Source organism: Clarias gariepinus, chromosome 1 (assembly GCF_024256425.1).
Source record: "Clarias gariepinus isolate MV-2021 ecotype Netherlands chromosome 1, CGAR_prim_01v2, whole genome shotgun sequence".
NCBI classification, from domain to species: domain Eukaryota; kingdom Metazoa; phylum Chordata; class Actinopteri; order Siluriformes; family Clariidae; genus Clarias; species Clarias gariepinus.
Window position 1 is genome coordinate 10,534,133 of NC_071100.1, and position 17,734 is coordinate 10,551,866.

The 17,734-nt window shown below is 38.2% G+C and overlaps 1 protein-coding gene and 1 long non-coding RNA gene across 2 annotated transcripts; both read left to right on the top strand.

The window, feature by feature from the left end:
- Window positions 1-882: 882 nt before the first annotated feature.
- Window positions 883-2,039, top strand: LOC128514123 (uncharacterized). Its single transcript, XR_008356439.1, has 3 exons — window positions 883-911; window positions 1,862-1,900; window positions 1,977-2,039. It is a non-coding gene; the product is annotated as an uncharacterized LOC128514123 (long non-coding RNA).
- A 669-nt stretch (window positions 2,040-2,708) lies between these two features.
- On the top strand, window positions 2,709-3,365 carry LOC128520082 (snaclec agglucetin subunit alpha-2-like). Its single transcript, XM_053494113.1, has 2 exons — window positions 2,709-2,724; window positions 2,992-3,365. The coding sequence occupies exons 1-2, from the start codon at window positions 2,709-2,711 to the stop codon at window positions 3,363-3,365; spliced, it is 390 nt and encodes a 129-aa protein (XP_053350088.1).
- Window positions 3,366-17,734: the final 14,369 nt, after the last annotated feature.

Here is a 17,734-nt window from a genome sequence, read left to right on the forward strand (position 1 = left end):
TTAGTTTCCCTGATGTAGATGTCTGTTTATGCTCAGCTTTCCTTGTATTAAAAGACTCTTCCCCCATGATCACCTCTGTCTATACACCTTCCTTAAAACCCACATACAGCACCCGTTACAACAGGCCATCTCTCCAGAAATTAAGATTTTTTTTTTCCCTTGTGCAGTTGCAAATGGTATTCTGGACTTTTTATGGTGGTTTTAAAGTAATGGCTTCCTCCTCCCAGAGTAACTTTCAGCTCATGGTGGTACAGGACTCGTTTACCTTGGATAATGACACTGTCTTACCAGTTTCAGCCAGCATCTTCACCAGGTCTTTTGCTGTTGTTCTGGGGTTGATTTGCACATTTTGCACCAAAAAAACGTTTCTCTCTGGCACTCAGAATCTGTCTTTGTCATGTTGGTTGCACATTCCCATGTTTCTTATACTTTTTTTAATGCGTGAGACACTCAGGCATCTGAAAATTGCACCCACACCAATCAACTCAGATGTAATCAGTTAACCTAACAGAAGCTTCTTAGGCTCAGAATGAAATCATCTGGAGTTTTTTTCTTTTTTGTTTAGACACAAACTTTGTGTACAGGCCAAAAGTTTGGACACACCTTCAAACGTGTTTTCTTTATTTTCATGACCATTTACATTGGTAGATTCTCACTAAAGGCATCAAAACTATGAATGAACACATGTGGAGTTATGTACTTAACAAAAAAAGGTGAAATAACTAAAAACATGTTTTATATTCTAGTTTCTTTAAAATAGCCACCCTTTGCTCTGAATACTGCTTTGCACACTCTTTGCAGTCTCTCGATGAGCTTCAAGAGAGTCACCTGAAATGGTTTTCCAACAGTCTTGAAGGCGTTCCCAGAGGTGAAGGCAAAGGTCCCCTTTGCCTTCACAGATTAATAGCAATGTAAGTATTTTAATTATCTGACTGCAATTATTGTAGCACTGCGGATATTTCTCTTCTGTGTCCTTTAAATAACTTCACAATAATTAATAAATTAAATACACTGAATTACATAAAAGCTCACCCCAAACCATCTCGAATGGGTTCAGGTCCAGTGACTGTGGAGACCTTTATTTTGTTAAGTACATAACTCCACATGTGTAAATACATTGTTTACTATAGAATAGAGAAGATAACATGCTATAGAGAAACATAAAATCCCACTGACAATTTTGCGGTTTAGTGTGAATCCTTTCCTGCACCAGCTATTTTTATGCAACCACATAATTGAGATCAGACGGGCAACTTGCAGCTTTTTAAAATATATTTTTATACTACTTTTATGTTATTCATGACTATTTTGTTTAAATCATTTCTTTCAAGCTTTATTTTACATTTCTTTTTTCTCATTCTAAAATGAAAGTCAGAACTCAAATATGTTTTGATGGTGGCTCTAATTCTCCTACATAAGGGTGGAATAAAATATTTTAATGAATATAATAATAATAAAAATAAAAACATAGCAAATTAAACAACATTGCTATCACCACTCTGTCCATAACCACTATTTATTTTTCATCTAGCAGTTAAAAAATTTTAAACATTAAGAATTTAATATGAGCTGAAGAAATCCAACATTATTCTTCTTACTAATCGTTTGTTCTGTCAGACTTTTAGAACAGAATTATGAAGCCATCAAACGTCTGTTTTTAAACAGTTTGTGTGAAATCATGACATTATTCAAAAGCATTTGGTAAATCTAGTGTCTGCTGTCAAACTTTAGCATTAACTAAACTAACAATAATTACAAATTAAAAACACACACAGACTGTGCATGAAGTTAACTCTTGTTATAGGAATTCTAGTGATATTTATTGTCTAATTTTTTTCTCTTTCTCTGTTGTTCTCCACAGTTATGGGTTCAGCATTGCACTTCATCCTGCTTCTCTCAGGTCAGTTTCTTAGAATTCATAAAGATCTTCTATTTCATTATCACACTATTCAGCTCAAGACCAATGTCTATCCCAGTAGGACTGTGGACTCTCACTGTGGGGGAATATCGTCAGTTTTATGTGGTGAACACAACACTGAACTGGACCGATGCTCAGGCGTACTGCAGAGCGAATTACACTGACCTGGCAACCATCGAGAGTGATAAAGAGATGAATACTGTAAAAGCCATGATTAAAGAGAGTGATAATTTCTGGATAGGAATGAGGCAGACTGATAGCAATGTAAGTATTTTAGTTATCTGACTGCAGATATTGTAGCACTGAGGATATTTCTCTTCTGTGTCCTTTTAAATAACTTCACAATAATTAATAATTTAAATACACCGAATTACACAAAATCAATAGCAAGTGCATATCTGTAAGACAATACACTTAGCTGATCAGCTTATTAAACATGTTTACAGTGTACAAATAGCTGTTTCTGTTTTGGTTGTGTATCATTAATTTATTTAGTTATTATTTATATTTATTTATTAGTGTATCATTTAATAAATTTATCATTAATTCATTCATTCCGTATTAAACAACGATACTTTACAGCTAGGACGCGCGCACACACACACACACACACTGGTAGTAATCATTCGTTCATTTATTTTTTAGTGCTGCTGCTCAGCCAATTATAACAATAGCTCCTGGGTCTGGTCGGATCAGTCTTGTGTCTCATACTTCAACTGGAAAGATGGAGAGCCAAACAACCCTGGGACTGATAACTGTGTACAAATAAAAGCCAGTGATAAATGGATTGATGCAGGCTGCCAATGGTCTGGCAAATTTATTTGCTATAAAAGTGAGTAATGTAACAGAACATTAGTAATAGATTTACTTCACAGGATTAATTATTTCTCTTTAACAGCTTGTTGTTGGAGCTGGTGGAACAGAGATATAAATTAGCCATCGTTTTTATGCATCTTTTTAAAAAAAAAAATTTATACTCTGTTATTCATGACTAGTTGTTTAAATCTTTTATTTCTTTTTTCTCATACTTGTACTTACTTCATACTCATTTATTATAATTGTTAATTTTGCAGAGCGAACTCCACTGATCGTGATTAAAGAGGAAAGGACGTGGCGAGAAGCCCTGAGGTTCTGCAGACAGAATCATGTGGATCTGGTTTCTGTTCAGTCACAGGAAATGCAGGACTGGGTGGAAGTAGTCACTCAAAATGCCTTTACTAACGTGACGTCACCTGTGTGGATTGGTCTGCGTCACACCTGCGCTCTGGGCTTCTGGTACTGGGTGACAGGAGATACCATCTGCTACCAAAACTGGGCTCCAGGTAACGGGACCGGAGTGGAAGACTGTGGTGATGTGGAGAGAACCGGAGCGATGCTGTCTGACAGTAAGAAGTGGATCAGCCTGCCAGAGACTCAAACACTCCCCTTCATCTGTGTCACCACCTAGTGGAGGTCAGAGATCTGTACATTTGTCTATTATTGAAGTCATTCATTGAGAAATTGAACTGATTCTTTTTCTTTTTTAGGATACAAGAAATGGACGCATTGGAATTCAGCTGTATGCTCACAGTTCAAGACCAGATTTTTCTTTCTCAACATATTTTTTACTCAAATTTATTGACATGCAAGTACAATAATCTCTAAAGAACTGGCTTTTAAAAAATATGTTTCTGTAGAGCATCACTCGTAGTTTTACCTCCAAAATAGCTATCATTGCCTTTACTGTTAGTGACTGATTATTACTAGAATAAATTGAGTCTTTCCTTTTGATCACATGGGCTATATTTTATTATCAGTAATGCCTTGGTTAGCTGTTTCATGTTTTATTAATATTTCTTATTTGCTTTGTTAGGAATTAATTTGTTACATGTAGCACAATGCAACTGGCTCACCTACACAAATACAGCCTGGCAGATGATACAGTAATTTCCAAACGATGTATTTTTTTCTAATAAGGTTTTTTTTCTGTATAATATAATGGACCTGTCATAGTAATAGTGATATTGTAATAGTGTGTAGCGTGACAAATCTATCTAAGTAACTATTTCTAAATATTAACCAATAGTAGTGGTGTGAGCCTTCTCCATAGTTCTTTTAATTTGATGCAGTTTTTTTCCCCCTAATTTGACCACTTCATTAAAAATTAGTTAGTCTGTGGCTTAGTTACAGACAACCTGCCACAAACCGATTGTAAAACTTATCAGAACTGTTGGTTTGTTAACTACTAATAATGGACCCGAGTGCTAATCTTGCTAATATTGCTAATCTTTTTCTAAAATGAATAGATAAATAAATGTTTACTGGAATAATTGTGTTTATACATTTCATTTTACATTTTAGAATTATATTTAACACTTAAAGTCCATGTAGAGTTTGTCATCGGTTATGGTTACAAAAGCCTGAGCTAGAGGTTACCCGAATCAGATATTGCCTACAGCATCACACTCCCTCCAATGTCTTTTCTTCATCCCACAGTACAGAACATCCAGATAAAATCACTTCCTCCTTCCCTTGCTCAACTTGAATTGCTCAAGTCTTCTACATATGTTGCGTTCGAAACACTGACTACAAGAAGCAGATATTTGCTGATGGCCTAATACACTTCAGACTTTTACACACGCCCCATCGTGCACTACTGTTATTAGATCAACATTTTCCCTTCATCTGTGAGCACCCATAATGCTTTGGCTTATTGTTCTACTAAACTGTATGTACATAAAAAATGCCATGTATTTAATTGATGGTCCTGATCCTTTATACTTGTAGTTCATACTCCTTCCCTTTACCACAACCATCATCAACCATTCCATATCATCTGGTCATGTTCCTGCTGCTTTAAAGAAGACCAGGGTTATTCCCATCCTCAAGAAACCCTGCCTGGACCCATCGGAAGTTAACAACTATTGCCCAGTATCACTTCTCTCTTTTATTCCAAAAATTCTTGAAAGAACTGTTTATAACCAAATGTCTCTTTATCTCTCACAGAACAAGTCAGTCACTGAGAAGCTCCATGCTGCTAGATCTGCTAAACTGTCATTTGTCCTCATCCTCCTGGACCTGTCAGTTGAATTTGACACAGTGAACCACAAGATTCTATTATCTATTCTTACAAGCTTGGGAATTTGTGAAACAGCGTGGCAATGGTTTGCTTCTTACCTAGAAGATAGGTCATATGAGGTAACATGAAGGGGATCTACATCTGCCCCACGTAGACTCTCTACTGGTGTCCCGCAGGGCTCAGTACTTGGTCCTCTTCTGGTCTCCCTCTATACCCGCTCTCTTGTTAAGGTCATATCATCGCATGGATTTTCATACCATTGTTATGCAGATGACACCCAACTTGTTTCTACAGAAAGTCCCTGCCCTGCGGAAAACATCCTGCATTGTTCCTGTTCCCAAGATACCAAAACCCTCTGCCCAGAACAACTACAGGCCCGTCGCCCTAACATCACATATTATGAAGGTGTTTGAGAGACCTATCCTGGATACACTTCGTCCCCAGGTGAAGTCTTCTCTTGACCCTCTTCAGTTTGCCTATCAGCCACTTCTGGGAGTAGATGACGCCATTATACACCTGCTCCACTGTACCTACTCCCACCTCGACAAACCTGGGACCAGTGTGAGGATTATGTTATTCGTCTTCTCCAGTGCCCTCAACACCATATGACCGGCTGTACTGGGGGAGAAACTAAGGATCATGGAAATTGACATTCCCTTGGTCTCCTGGATAATGGACTACCTGACCTGCTGTCCCCAGTATGTTCGATAACAGAACTGTGTGTCTGACACTGTGATCTGCAGCACTGGTGCTCCTCATGGGACTGTCCTGTCTCCATTTCTTTTCACCCTCTATACATCAGACTTTAAATATAATTCAGGATCATGCCATCTCCAGAAGTTCTTTGACGACTCTGTGGTGGTGGAATGTATTAAGGATGGTGACATATCCGAGTACCAGTCTGTGGTGGATGACTTTGTTTTCTGGTGTAAGCGTAACCACCTTCAACTCAACATCAAGAAAACAAAGGAACTGGTGATAGACTTTAGGAAAGGTGGTACCCCTGTGACTCCTATATCTGTCCAGGGAGAGACAGTGGACATGGTCTCTGAGTACAAATACCTAGGTGTGCATCTGGATATTAAACTGGACTGGTAAGTTAACACAATGGCCCTCTACAAGAAAGGACAGAGCAGGTTGTACTTTCTGAGAAGGCTCAGATCTTTCAACATCTTTCAACATCATGTTTTACGAATCTGTAGTGGCGAGTGTTGTCTTCTTTGCTGTGGTCTGCTGGGGTTGTAACATAAAAGCAGCGGACAGAAACAGACTGGACAAGGTCATTAGAAGGGCCGGATCTGTCCTAGGCTTGGATCTGGACTCTGTTGATGTTGTGGCAAGGAGGAGGATCCTGTCCAAAATACGCACAATCTTGAACAAACCTTCTCACCCATTATACAGAGTTCTCACCGACCAGAGGAGCAACTTCAGCCAGAGACTCATTATGACCAGGTGTTCTACGGAGCGCAACAGGAGATCTTTTCTCCCTATGGCCATAAAATTATATAACTCTTCTCTGTAGCATCTTCACTACGGGCCAGTGACTGTCAGTAGTTCCTGGTTAATAACAGTTTACACTTTGACACTTCTGTTCACAAAACTCAATGTTAGTGCAATATCCGATTATAATTCACTTGTGCAATACTTCTTTTCACTTACACTACAGTTCTAGTGCAATATGTATATAAATTATATGCCAGAGCTAATTTTATTCTATTCTATTTTACTTCTATTTATTGTTATTTTTCTTTTAATTTTTACATTTCTATTTCTTTAATTTTATTTTCCTGTCTAATATATAATTTTTTTTTCCTAATCTAACTTTCCTTGCTTCCCGGTAAATTAAACTAAGCAACTGTATAACCAAGAGCAATTTCCCTCTGGGATTAATAAAGTTCTTTAAATCTTGAATCTTGTTCTCTCCTTTCCTCCCTCTGACACTCAGGTTTTCACTTGGATCTCAGCATGTCTGGCAGACATCTCATCCTGGATGGCTGCTCATCAGCTGAAGTGCGATCTCAGTAAAACCGAACTGTTGTTTATCCCTTGTGACTTATCCCCAGGTCACGACCTTGTGATATCCCTGGACAACAACCAAATCACTCCTTCAGCCACCACCCGCAATCTTGGGGTAACTGTGGACAATCATCTGTCATTTTTCCCCACACATCGCTAACCTTACTTGGTCTTATAGCTTTCTTTTTACAATATCAGAAGAATTCGCAAATTTTTTTCCTTTACAGGCTACTCAGGTGCTTGTTCAGTCCCTTGTTATTTCAAGACTGGACTACTGCAACTCACTCCTGGCAGGCCTGCCTCTGTCCACGATTCATCTTCTGCAAATGATCCAAAATGCAGCAGCACAGCTCGTTTTTAACCTTTCCAAGTTCTCCCACACCACCCCACTCCTCCGCTTCCTACACTGGCTTCCTGTAGCTGCCCGCATAAAATTCAAAATGCTGATGCTTGCCTACAAAGCTAAAAATGGCCCAGCACCCACTTACCTCTCTGCTCTAATCACACCATGCAATGCACCACGGTCCCTTCGATCCTCCAGCACTGCTCGCCTCATCCCACCATCTCTCAAAAATCGAGGGTGGCATTCATCCAGGCTCTTTTTTGTTCTGGCACCTACAGTAGTTAATCAATTGGAATGGTTATTACCGTCGCGCTCACCGCCTTATAAAAACGTCAGCGGCCAAAATAAATCAGTTAAAGTCATTCATAAAATGGCCGCCAGGTAGCGCAAAGTGACATTTTCGCTCGTTGCAGTAAATACAATAGTGACTGTTATATAGCGTATCTCTGTATCTGTTTGTTATTTAAATTCTGGATTATTTTAGGTACTTTAAACACATTGTTGGGTTGCTCATGTTGGCTCATATGAGATTTTTACAAATGAACACCTGGTTGGGTTATTTTGACCTAACAACTGGTTTATTCATTATTCTTTCGTGTCTCCAAATATCAGCCTGCAGAATGTTTGAAATATTACTGTTATTGTGTCACAGGTGTAGTTGGAGTCACAAGGAGTTGTTTAGGCAGGAATGCGTGTGTATACAGCTCAAAACCTCCATCAGTTATTAAAGATAGCGTCTATTTAAAAAAAAAAATGCCCAGCTTCAGGAAATCTCCCGGCGCTCTGCGCATAACACCAGACCAATTCATGTCGTAAAGAATTTATAAACGGGCTATTGTTTTTTACTTATAATAGTGATAAAATCTAAAGGCTCACTGTGTTAACATTTATTTTGCTTAAATTTGATCCTAATAAGATTTAATTTGAATTCCAGTGGCAGCTGGAACACCTAAAACAGATTCAGGATTATTTTTTCTAATCTAAATAAAATTCTTTTTTTCAACGTGGGCTATTGTTATTTACTTGCAATATTTGTTAATTTAATTTAAATGGGGTTTGGTCTCCAGAATGTTAAGCATCATGATCCTCTTCTTTACTTTTCTACATAGAATCAGCGCTTAATCGCACGCATAAAGTTTTGTATATTCGTTTAATGTTTAATAGTAAATAATGACCCCCCGTTGCGCTGTACCTCTGTGGTCTGCTGTTACTACTGTCTGCTGGGAAAACCTTACAAAATACAAGTTTAGGACAGTTATGATGATCTGCCTTCGCAGCCCCGCTGTCGAAGAGGAAAAGGCTGCTAGGACGTTTGTGTTAGGTTTTTGCGTCAGCGAGGACTCGCGCCGGCCATCGACAGCGGGAGAAGCGCCGTCAAGAGGGAGTGTGCAGGAGCGCTGCCTCCGCGTGCTCAGTTCTGCCACTCCGCGCACCAACACTTATCGTCAGCTGTGTGCCCGCATGCCCGTATGGCACAGCCCCCGTAACTGCACATGCACAACCTTTATCCCTTTCTTTCCATTCTCCCTCCTTCAACACTTTCCTTTCCCATTTTGCCTAAATAAATTACCCTTTTCCCGTAAGACCTCGCCTCGTGTCTGTGCTTTATGGTGCCACCCGTGCAACATGGGTCGAACCCGTTACAGATCATAACAGTCTACTGCATTTCATTCTTATAATAACGCAAAAACACAAGCGGGGCTGAATGACCGACATCAGTTGACGCAGTAGAACATCCTGACAATGTTATAATTTTATGGTCATTTATTTTTGTTAATAAATCTGCTATAAATTTAAAGAACACAAGATATAAGACGAAACAAAACCCTATACGCGTCTTTTCTAATTACACGTGATAAAATCTAAAAGGCTCACTGTGTTAACATTTATTTTGTTTAAATTTGATTCTAATAAAATTTAATTTAATTTGAATTTTACATTTATACTGTCATTTTAGTTCTGTGATTATGAATTTGTTTAACTACAATGTTTTACTTGATTTTATCCGCTACTACGTGCAGTTCTAAAACTCTGTGTCTCATTAATCCAGCAGAGAATGAACTAAGGCATGAGGCGTCAGTCTGTAGTTATATAGCGCAACTCAGCGGTAAAAGCCAGCAAACGCACAAAGCCAAACGGTACCGCCGAGCGCCGCAACGGTAGAACCTACATTCCGATTAGGTAACCACTGTAGGTGGTGGAATGAACTACATCTAGATGTCCGTACAGCAGAGACTTTGACTATCTTTAAACGACGACTCCAGACGCATCTGTTTCTCCAGTACTTGGACTAACCCCCATAAAAAAATTAATTAATTTTAAAAAATTGTGTTGACTAATGGCACTTGTTTATTAACCTGGGTAACTCAGTGTAAGTATTCAATGATGTAAACTTTAAAGCACTTTTTGTAAGTTGCTCTGAATAAGAGCGTCTGCCAAATGCCTAAATGTAAATGTAGTATTTTCAGATTTCTATTAGTATCCTTTAAGTGCTTAATTGAAATATGCAGCAAGTGTTGATATTCCATGGTTACTTAACCTGGAAACAAACACTGCAATATCTTTTTATTTCGTATTCACATGTGAGTGTTTTAGTTATATATTTTATTAAATTATACAGATTAAGGACAAAATTTTTAATATCAACAAATTGATAAAAATATGAATCTGATGAAATAAGCTTATCAGGATAACCCTTTAAAGGCAACTTGAGCTGAGCCCAGAGGTTTTATTTTGGACTCCATGTCCCAGAATGCACCTTGGTCAGGTGATGGAAGATTTTTTTTGTTTACTTCTCTGTTGTTTCTCCATGTTTCATGTTCTCTGTAGGCAATAGCTTCATGTTTTGTTTAAGTTCTCCTAGCCACAGTTTCATGATTAGATTATTCATGATTAGTTAGTTGTTGTTTTTTTACTTTTCTTTATTAAAAATCTAAGTCTTAGCCTCTGCTAATATGCCTCGCCCACCATCCTACAAATGTGACAGTGACACAGCACAAGGAATGGAGCTCAGGTGCTGACATTCAGTACAAAAGCATGTAATTAACATTTGGCAATTTAACTATTAGTCCTTTTGTTCTAAAATATGTTTTTTCTTCTATTTTCAGGTTCTATGCTTTTCTAGAAACAAAATTATTGTCCTTTCAGAAAGCTTTATGTATCAATTGTGTAACTTTTTAAAAGTAATTTTACAAAATAAGAATGTCATCTAAAACCAAATTTTTGGTTGTTTGGTTGTTTTACTGACTTTATTGGTGAATTGTTTCTCCATCCCTGCCAAGGATTTTCCTGACCTATTAAATTGGCTCTTCACAATTTATAATTATTAAGAAAACTGTTGATCTTTTGTCCTTGACTGCAGTCTTTCTACACCTGCTGCATCATTTCCTGTTGCTCAATTTATTCTTAAATCAATTGTTTGACACCAGAACAGTTAATTTTTTTATCACTGATCTTTGATTAACAGACTAGTAGATGGGGCCGTGGCTCTGGCCTTGTGACATGCCTTGGTTGTCTGTGCAATGTCAAACATTTACCACCACATTTCACCCCAGGCCCAGAGCATCTAATCAAGTGGATTGAATTGGAAAGCATTACTTACTCTTATGCTGGTCAAGGAAAAAAATAATAGCCATTAATAAAGTAAAAGATTTAATTACATAGAATTATTATTATTATTATTATTTATAATAATGTGCTCAATGTCATTTACATATTTCTCGACATGGATAATATTGTGGCGTAGGCGGGGCAGCGGCTGGCGACCATCATGCTTTGCAGGAGGGGTTTTTGTGTTTTCAGCATGTTGGGAAGGGTTGTTTGGGTTAGTGGCTTTGGCCATGCTTGTGTGTTAAGGGTGTGTGACCTGTTGAATGTGCTGAACTGTGTGGGTTCTTGAGTGAATGTGTTTCCTATGCTGTACTGTGCTGTGTGAAATAAAGTTCCCCCAGCCCTTGCATTGGGAAACAATCAACCTCACTCGTTCTTCAAGATCCTTCCAGTAGTGAAAACGCTACAATATTTTACATTTAGGCATTTGGCAGACGCTCTTATCCAGAGCAACTTACATTTTTACTGTATCTCATTACACATTTAAACAGTTGAAGGTTAAGGTTAAGGTTGGACCCTTGACCCTTGCTCAAGGGTCCAACAGTGGCAACTTGGTGGTTGTGGGGTTTGAACCTGGGATCTTCCGAACCGTAGTTCAATGCCTTAACCACTGAGCTACTTCTGGCCTCACACTAATTAAAATAAACATGTGTATACAAATGTAAGGGCCATATTTCATTCTTGTGATTTTTTGTTGTGTTTATTTCATTTCAGTCTATTAGTCAAGCATAAAGCATTAAGTATCATATTCATAATTTGTATTGTGACATCATTTCATGAGTTGTTCTGTGACATCATCTTACAGTTATGTAGCTGCATGTTTATCACGCACGTTAGTTGTTAGTTGCTGTTAAGACACGAAAGGATACAGAAAGGTTTGGAGTACACAAGCTTTTGACCATGAGCCACAAGAGACTGTAAGCTAAAAGATACAGTAAAATGAGTTGTAGTAACTGTAATCTATCGAAGCTACAAAACACAGCAAACGACTTGTCGTGACTACAGTAGATTAATGCAAGAAACTGTAACAACCATTGTATTTTGATGTTGAAAATAAAACAAGAGACAAAGAAATCAACGAAACGTCTGGAGTTGTCAGTGACACTGTGTAACAAAAGGACACGTGTCAGAACTTGTGAATAACATGCACGAACAACAACAGATCATCATTGTTCAACCAAACATACAGTAAATATGTGATGAAAAAAATATGCATATGATGATAAAATATGCATAAAAGGTCTAAAGACACATATTCTCTCTCTTTCTCTCTAAATTAAGTAGAAAGCTTTTTTTTTTGCTTTGATTATGATTTGTTTGAAATTATTTATAACAAATTAATTCTTTTCAAACCATGTTGGATTGATTGTAAAATTCTATATGCAATCTTTGTACAGAAGATGATTAGGACCACCATTAAAAAAAACTTTCAAGTTGACTTTTAACTTCAAATTCTAACTTTTAGGTCTTAATTTAAAGTCACAAATCTGATAATAAAAGAAAATGATGAGAAGAAAATGCCAGCAGTCTTAAAAACAAAGACAGAATTCTGAATGAAAGTTTAAATTGTGAAAAAACAAAACAAAAAAAAAAAACTTGAGAATTCTTAGATTAAATTCATTGTTTTAAAAGATGGTCCAAATCTGCTTCTGTATTTTTGCAAAAGGTGAATCCATGCTTTTCTTACAAAACAATATTAAGTATTGGTACCAAGAGGTAAACAGCTCTGGATTTGAAGCTGCCTGTATATAAACAGCTCTCTGGTTTTATGATTTGTGCCCATTTGCATTTATAACACATCAATAGGTTGTTCTGTGAAAGGTTTGGACACATTTTCTAATTCAATGTTTTTTAATTAGTGATTTTATTTTCTACATTCTAGAACAAAACTGGAAATTAATTGGATGGAATTTATAGATGGATTTAGGTAAAAAATTAAGAACAACAACAAAAGTCAGTTTTTTTTTTCTAAAACAGTTCTTGCAAGAACAGTATTGTGTCAAGTGCATTTGCAAGACCCATCAAGCACCATGATGAAACTGTCTCCCATGATAACCTTACAAGGAAAGCAAGACCAAAACTGACCTCTGCTGCAGCAGTGTTTGTTGCTTGTACAAATATACATGCACTTTATACATTGTGTGACTGTGACCATACCTAACTGTCATCTTTCTTGCTCTTCTGCTCTCTCCTCTTCTCCCTTTCTCTGTTTCTCTGTCTCGCTATAAATGTTGCTCCTGAGCTGCCAGTCATGCAGACCCCCTCTGCCCTCTGGAGCTGTCTGACGCGTCCTGGTGTCCCGCTTCTTGTTGAAGATCATCCAAGATCACATGGATGCCCTGTGTGGTCTGTTTAGGATGTATGTGGTGACTGGGGACGGTTCCACAATTTTAACGAAGACAGGCCTGTCCTCGGGTAATGTTGAGGGCTGTTTTCTGAGGGCTTGTGCCTGCAGTCACTTGATAGTTCAGGACTGGAGTTTCCTACAATCTACCTGAGCCTTTAATAACAGACTGGATTCTATATTAACCTCATATCTCCTGTTATACTGAACTTCCAGCCTCCTACCACACAGTATGATGTAGATCAACCCCTACTATCTATTATCACCCAAATGAGGATCGGTTCTCTGTTGAGTCTGGTTCCTTCCTATTACCATCTTAGGAAGGTTGGACAATAAAACGTCTGGTTTTAGTCCACAATAATTCTTTAGTATGGTGTAGGGCCTCCTTTTGCGGCCGATACAGCATTAATTTGTCTTGGGAATGACAGATACAAGTCCTGCACAGTGGCCAGAGGGATTTTGAGTCATTCTTCTTATAGAATAGTGGCCAGGTCACTACGTGATCTTTTCAGATACCCAGAAAAATCAGACATACCTGCTATGGCTAACTACTAAACTGTGTCTATTATGAAGCTGAAGAAGTTATCAGATAGCAAGCAGGCAGATTAGCTCAGTAGAGTTGAGTGGAAATAGATGTAATATCTGTGTGAGGGTTGCCCACTAGAGGGCACTGTTTGTGTTTGTAGTTTTTGTTGGTAGATTCAGTTTCCCAGAAGGCACCTCGGTCAGGTGATGCAGGTGCTCACCTGAATGAGGTAGCTCATTACTCCCCTTATAAATAGCTAGTTGTTCTGGGAAACTGGGTCGAGCATTAATGTGAGTTCTGTTAAGTGGGTTTTGGTTTCTCTGATTATGTTCTGTTTTAGTTTGTTTAGTTATATATTTGGCATTTGGTTTCTAAAGCCCTTTAAGTTTGCATTAGTATGTCTGTGTCTCCTAGCTGGATTAGCCTCTAGGAGAATTAGCCTTGTGTGTTTACCCTCATGTGTGAGTAACCTCCTTTGCATGTGTAGTTTTTAGTCTGTATAAATACTAATCAGTGCACTACTAACCAGCTTAGATCTTAGTCTGTTTGTCTTCGAGTCTGTTTAGCTCTGTCTGTTTTACTTAGTACTAACCTGTTTAGCCACTAACCTTTAGAGTTCTTAGTCTGTTTCATACCTAGTCTGCTGTGTACCTAGTCTGTTCATCCCTTGGGTCTCTGGCTACTAGCCTGTTCAGCAATTAGTCTGTTTAGCTACTAGCTAGCTTAGCAGCTAATGTGCATAACAGCTAGTAGGCCTAGCCAAGTCTGTCTTGTGTGTTTTGCCCCTTGCATGTATAGTCCTCTTGTCTCGTCTGGTTTGTATCCCATGTCTGTATTGTATAAGTTTGTGCAATCCCTTGTCAGTGTATGTCTGTGTATTAGTTGATTATTGGTTCTGTTTATAGTATGTAGGCCAGGGGTAGCTCAGTGGTTAAGGCATTGGACTACGGTTCGGAAGATCCCAGGTTCAAACCCCACAACCACCAAGTTGCCACTGTTGGGCCCTTGAGCAAGGCCCTTAACCCTCAACTGCTCAGATGTATAATGAGATAAAAATGTAAGTCGCTCTGGATAAGAGCGTCTGCCAAATGCCTAAATGTAAATGTATGCTCCAAGGTACAGCCAACTTTCTTGTTTATTAAAAGACTTTCACCATCATCCCCCTCAACCACAAGCTTTACATTCATATCAGATGATACACAATTTTAGAGGGATTGTTTTGATGTTTTAGTTGATTTTTGTCTAAGTCTTCTTGATGTCCCCCAAACAGCACTAATTTTTCAGGTATGGCCAGCACATGACCTCAAATTGTGTGCTTTAGTATCTGGCACCAAGTCCTCTATGGATCTGACTTGTGATTCCAGCACATTGAGATCTGGGGAATTTAAGGATGAAGTCAATACCTTGAATTCTTGAAGTCATGTTTTTCAAAATTAGTCACCTCACTGGTCAGTGGTTAATATGTCATGGCTACGTTCTTTAGTTTAATATACACAGGAGCACAAGTCCCATACATAAGTGGTTGGATTGTATTGTCATTTTTATCCAGGCTCCAGTGGGTCAAACAGTGCACAATGACAGTGTGTGCTCCTTAATGAATGGGGACTAATAAAACTATAATAGAACTCACTTTTATTTAATTTATGACTTTTTTTTTTTTTCAGATAAACCGAAAAAGCTTATGCAAAAGCTACATCTCAGCTATAATGTTGGATTCTGATCTTTATAAATGAATAAGGTGATTTGTTAACCTTCCTCTCATGTTAATGGGTCAGTTTTGACCCAGGTCTTTAATCAGCCATATTACCCTTAAAACAATTATCCATTTTTTTTTTCCTTACCTTTTGGTTACTTTGTTATGCTTTCTTGTCCATTAAAAGAATGTTTTTAATATTTTTGCTGTGACCTCATGGGCTTTTACTTTAACAGCACACCTCTCGTTTTAAATAAAAAAAAAAATGATTAAATGAATCTTAGAATTTAAATGAATGGTTATGTTTCCTGACTATTACTAAGGGGTAATAGAACACATCTCTTAAATTTGTTCTTTTTTTTTTTATTATAATCACTATAGTCACATCTATGGTGTTACGGGTCAAATTTGACCCATATATATTTAGTTCAAAGAAAAAGGCAAAGTATTTTCAAAAATAACTTGAATATAAATAGAAAGCTAAACAAGTAAATATCAAAATATGGATTTGCAAGGTCAAACAAATAATGAACAATCAAGCAAATAAAACCAATAGAAATGAGGCACCAGTTCCAAAAAACGTCTTTGTGTGCAAGAACACGCATGTTCATTTAGATGCACATGTGGCAAAAAGTGACACTTTGTGTGTTCTTTGCAAATTTTTTTTTTTTCAGTAGAAGCAGAGGGCGTTTGTCTTTCTGTATTTATTGCTAGAGCAGACCTGATCCCTCTTTCTTTTAGAATCAGGTGGCCTCAGTGGGGCTGTGGCTGTGTAGGTTGATGTTGAGGCAGTGCTGGCCGAAGAGGATGCTGTCACTGATGCTACGTTAACTCTGCAGCTGTCTGACCAAGGCTGCAGCGGCTGGGTCCCAGGGCACCCGTTCTCTTTGCTCAATGAGTGCCTTGACAAAGGAACTTTCTAACTCCTTACCCAAATTTTTATGCCATATTTCTCTGGCTTACTAGGCATGTACTAACGGAAAGGGCATTTTTCATGGAAAGGGACAAAACGTTCATCTACTGTTACCTCTGGCCCTGGGTTGAACATCAGTGGAAGGAGCTGCACCCACCTTTCCCAGACATCCCTGATGGAAGCAAGCTTGTCCGATTTTTCTCTAGTTTCTCTGTGGTCAAATCTAATACCATTTATATCTTGATATCTTGATATCTTAAATCTTGATATCATTTAAAATGACTGAATTGACATTGTTGCCCGGAAAATATTTCTGCCTGTCGACGCATCCCAGAGACTATCAGTGGCCTCTTTGCTGAATTTGTAAACACCGGCAAGAAGAAGAACACCAATATACTGTAAGCATCCAGGTATTCCTCATCAATGTTATTCCACATGTCGCCATGAACCTTTTTTCCTTCAAGGTTTGTCATAGCAATCATGACTTTCTTTAGTGACAATGGCATAAATAGATCAAAACATGACTTGATGTCACTTACTCTCGTCACAGCAAACCTTGTTATTCCAGGGGTCATTTTTATTGACCTTTGCAGCAGCTGCCCTGCCATGTAAGTCAAGAGGTACTGAGCTCCAACAGATGTTACCACTTTTGGATTTAAACGTTTCAGCAGGAGTGAGTGCAGCTTCATCATCGATGACCTCCTCATCAGACTCATCAGATGTGTCTGTGCCTTCTGGTAGATACTCTACAATGTCTTCCTCCTTGAAAATCTGCTCATCTGTATCACTATGCTGTTCTGTGTCATCTGCCTCATTTTCAGTAAAGATATGATCCAGAGCTTGAAACCTTCTACTGACTGTCAACACCATAAGACATAAACTAAAAATGTTTCACAATGTGTCCCTGAATGAAGGGAGGCTCAAAATCAAAAGTACCAGTTAGTATCTGGTGTGGCCACCAGCTGCTTGAAGTACTGCAGTGCATCTCCTCCTCATGGACTGCCTATTGCGGAAAGTCTGAGCACTGATGGAGGGATGGGAATGCACGTTCACGCAGATGAGCAGGGACCCTGGGCATCTTTCTTTGGGTGTTTTTCACAGTCAATAGACAAGTCCCATTAGTGTCCTGGGTTTTTAGAACTGTGACCTTAAATGCCTTTTTGAATTTTTGAAATTTAATGCCTTAAATTGACTTTCTGTAAGATGTTAAGGTCTTAACGACCATTCCACCGGTGCATGTTAATTAATTGATTATGGTTAATTGAACATGCATGGAAAACATTGTTTAAACCCTTTACAATGAAGATCTGTAAA